The following is a 3,289-nucleotide window of genomic DNA, read 5'->3' as shown; positions in this document are numbered from 1 at the left end:
CTGATCGAAGGTATATAAGAGATGTAGCGAACACAATAAAGCTAGTATTTTACAGCAGTTCAAGTGTGTTGGATCTTATTCCTTCTTCTCTTTTTTGACATTTTCCTTTTGCCCATACTTAACTTATATATATATATGTATATATAAACATACATATATACACACACCTTTTAATATATAATGTATTAATTTATTTTAAAACAAAACTATAAAAAGGAAGAGTTTAAAGTTCACACCTAATTAATGAATATAAAATAAATCTTCCAAAAAGATTGTAGTTAATTAAAACTATAAAAATAATGAAGACAGATTTCACACCCAATTTATGGATGCAAAATAAAATTTAAAGAATATTAATAATAAATAAAAAAATGTACGCGTATATATAAAAAGGCATGTACTTGAATTAACTACAATAGTAATTTTACAATAATGTAATAGCTACCAAAACATCCATAACAATAGGATTTTAAGTAACTAACAAAAAATAACCTCTTCAACAATATAAAAGTAAATTTAAATGATCAAATGAAATTTTATTATAGAAATGACATTCTTATAAGTACTCACTAAAAAAGTTGATAATTACAGATGAAAAAAAATAACACAGGAAGGAAGTTGAATAGTGGGGGAAAGGCAGGTTTTTCAGAAATGGTTATAAACTGAAAGGTAGTGAAAGATAAGATGAAGTGACCATTTCCCAGTAGAAATTCCCTCTAGAGGGGAAAAATCACTGACGAAGTTGCGGGTAATTTATTTTGAAATGAACAGTTGGGAATCGGTCACCTCTAGCAATTTTCGGGACCATCAGTACACTCTAATCAGGAAAAAATGGTCATCTGCCATTTTGGGGGAGCTACCGTAAAGGATTACCATGAATTTCTTTTATAAGTTGATAAATGTCCATATGATAGTTTTAAGAACTGGATAATGGGTAAAAAAGCCCAAAACGTTCAGATGTGAGGAGAATATGCAAGTTTTATTCTTGAAAAATAAAAATAATAAAGGATTAACAAAATCCTTTAGAACATTAGTTATAAGCTGATTGCTTATTATTTATAATTAAAGAATATGGCTACTAAATTAAATAGAAAATATTATGTATAAATGATTAACAATACATGAACATGAAGCAGATGGTTGGGGTGGAATCAACAAGAAACAAAAAATTGCTTTCAACTATTTATTTGCAAACATGTAGTAAGGAAGGTATACCCTTGGCAGGTGGGCTATCTGTATTAGAAGTAGTTTTGAACTATTCGACATTTAGCCTCTATATTTTACAAATTTACAACCAAACCTGCTATTCCATTTTCAAAAGAAAAAATAACATTTAGTTCAAAACACCTAAGTTTGTATAAAATACAAAAGAAATCAAAGATGGTGGGCAAAAGTTGTGGGAATTCAGTTTCTTAAGAACATAAAACAAAAAAAAAGTAACCCCATTGTCCATAAAATTATTATTACATCTGTCTACCACTAGAATCATTAATTCCTTTTTATTAATTCAAATTTTTTTAATCATAAGTTTAAACTGTGAAAAGAATTATTATGTACCTACAAAAAACTGAAAGGTTGATATTCAATAAATGACTGTTTTCAAAAGACTTTCTTTTTACAAAATAATTTAAACAAAATGTATTATATCACAAAAAAAAAAAAATTGTTTGAATTATTGGAATAATTCATTGTATATAAAATTGTTGGAACTCTTAAATTTTTTTCTAACTCTAAACATACCTGAAAGGCCTAGGATGTATATCAATCTACAAAATCAGGATATTACTGTCAAGATCAATACCACTCCAAAGAAAAGTCAATAAGGGATAAGGAAGAGAAAAATAGAAAAACAGCTCGAGTGTTAAAGTTTTTACTCATTTCTCCACTGATTCTTCTGAAGTCATACTGATTTTACATATCTCTATTACAAATCAACTAATACTACAACTCTATTACAAAACAGATTGAAGATTATGAATTATAAAAAATTTATTAATATAAGTAGCCAACCCTCATTATCTCATTCTTCTCAAGTAAGTTCAGAACATATTATACAATGACCTTCAAATAAGCATTGAACAATTAAATTACCAACTTACCACACCCTGCTCCAACATCTAAAACGATGCTGTCCATGAAAAGATCCTTATTTGAGAGAATAGCATCTTTATACGATTTCATACGAACATTGTCCGTAAGCATAAGCTTATGGACCTGTAAAAAAAAAAAATAACAATATTAGATTATGATAATAAATAGCCAATACCTTCAATCTACAAAAATTGTAAAGGAAAATCGAAATATCTCATTTAATTTCAAAATGTTTGGATATGCCTCCATTTCATATCAATGGTAGTTCTAAGCACAGTAATAAGCCCAAAACCATTTCTGGCGCTCAAGGCAGATTTTATCCCAGTGCTTAAGTTAAGTTTCATGACAGTATAGCATCATATTTAATATAAACTAAATACTAATACCAGGGAGCAGTATTTCTGCCAGCATAATCATTGCAATGGTTCATTGGATTAAAATTAAAACAAATCAGTAGTAATACTAATGATTAGAACTATATTAGGATAACAAAATACTAAACATTAATAATTTATATATAGCTCTATAAATGTTGAACCTAAATATTACCAAGCGAATACTAGTTTCAAACAGTCCAAATTTACCTATTATTACAACATTTAACACTTACATTAAGATCATCATAAGATGTAAAGTATTTAGAACTCATTATAGACACCGTTCGTTAAAGGCAAGCACGTCTGATTTTCAAATGACACAGCGTTCGAGAATGAAAACGTCAATTTAAGTTCAATCGTGTCGGAAATTAGGTGTAGCTGAACGAAAAAGGAGGGAAAGTTAGTCACTAAAGCTCGTTCAGTCTCGTATTTCTATGATACGTATCATTGAACAATAAAAGTAGAGGCCACGAAAATTTTCGTTTCTCCGTTCATAAATTATTAATTTTTACTTTAAATTAATTATTTTTTTAATGATAGGAGCAGTTTGTCGGGAGGGGGGTGCGGTCAGCAAAGAACAAAATAAATAAACAAAACTATATTTATTTATTTTATGCCGACGTTTCAACCTGAGTTTCAGGTCTTCATCAGGGGTTATGGCGAAGAAGGTAGGCCTGCAACTGAAGTTGTAGAAAACTCAACAGTTGCAGGCCTACCTTCTACGCCATAACCCCTGATGAAGACCTGAAACTCAGGTCGAAAGGTCGGCATAAAATAAATAAATATGGTTTTGTTTATTTATGTTGTTCTTTGCTGACCGT

General features: G+C 29.3%; 1 protein-coding gene across 3 annotated transcripts in view; it reads right to left on the bottom strand.

The window, feature by feature from the left end:
* Positions 1 to 2,818, bottom strand: part of Art8 (Arginine methyltransferase 8) — a 20,542-nt gene extending 17,724 nt beyond the window's left edge. For all 3 annotated transcript variants that reach the window (XM_014429257.3, XM_014429258.3, XM_067046264.1), the window contains exons 1-2: positions 2,702 to 2,818; positions 2,100 to 2,214 (exon numbers count right to left, since the gene is read on the bottom strand). In XM_014429257.3, coding sequence (XP_014284743.1) covers positions 2,100 to 2,214; positions 2,702 to 2,740 — 154 coding nt within the window. In that variant the 5' untranslated portion in view covers positions 2,741 to 2,818. The remainder of the gene's footprint in view (positions 1 to 2,099; positions 2,215 to 2,701) is intronic.
* Between the last annotated feature and the right edge of the window lie 471 nt (positions 2,819 to 3,289).

The sequence above is a fragment of the Halyomorpha halys genome, unplaced genomic scaffold (assembly GCF_000696795.3).
Source record: "Halyomorpha halys isolate HHAL.00 unplaced genomic scaffold, Hhal_1.1 Scaffold778.1, whole genome shotgun sequence".
Lineage (NCBI taxonomy): Eukaryota > Metazoa > Arthropoda > Insecta > Hemiptera > Pentatomidae > Halyomorpha > Halyomorpha halys.
Note: the sequence above shows the minus strand (reverse complement) of the source record. Positions and strands in the feature narration are given on the sequence as shown.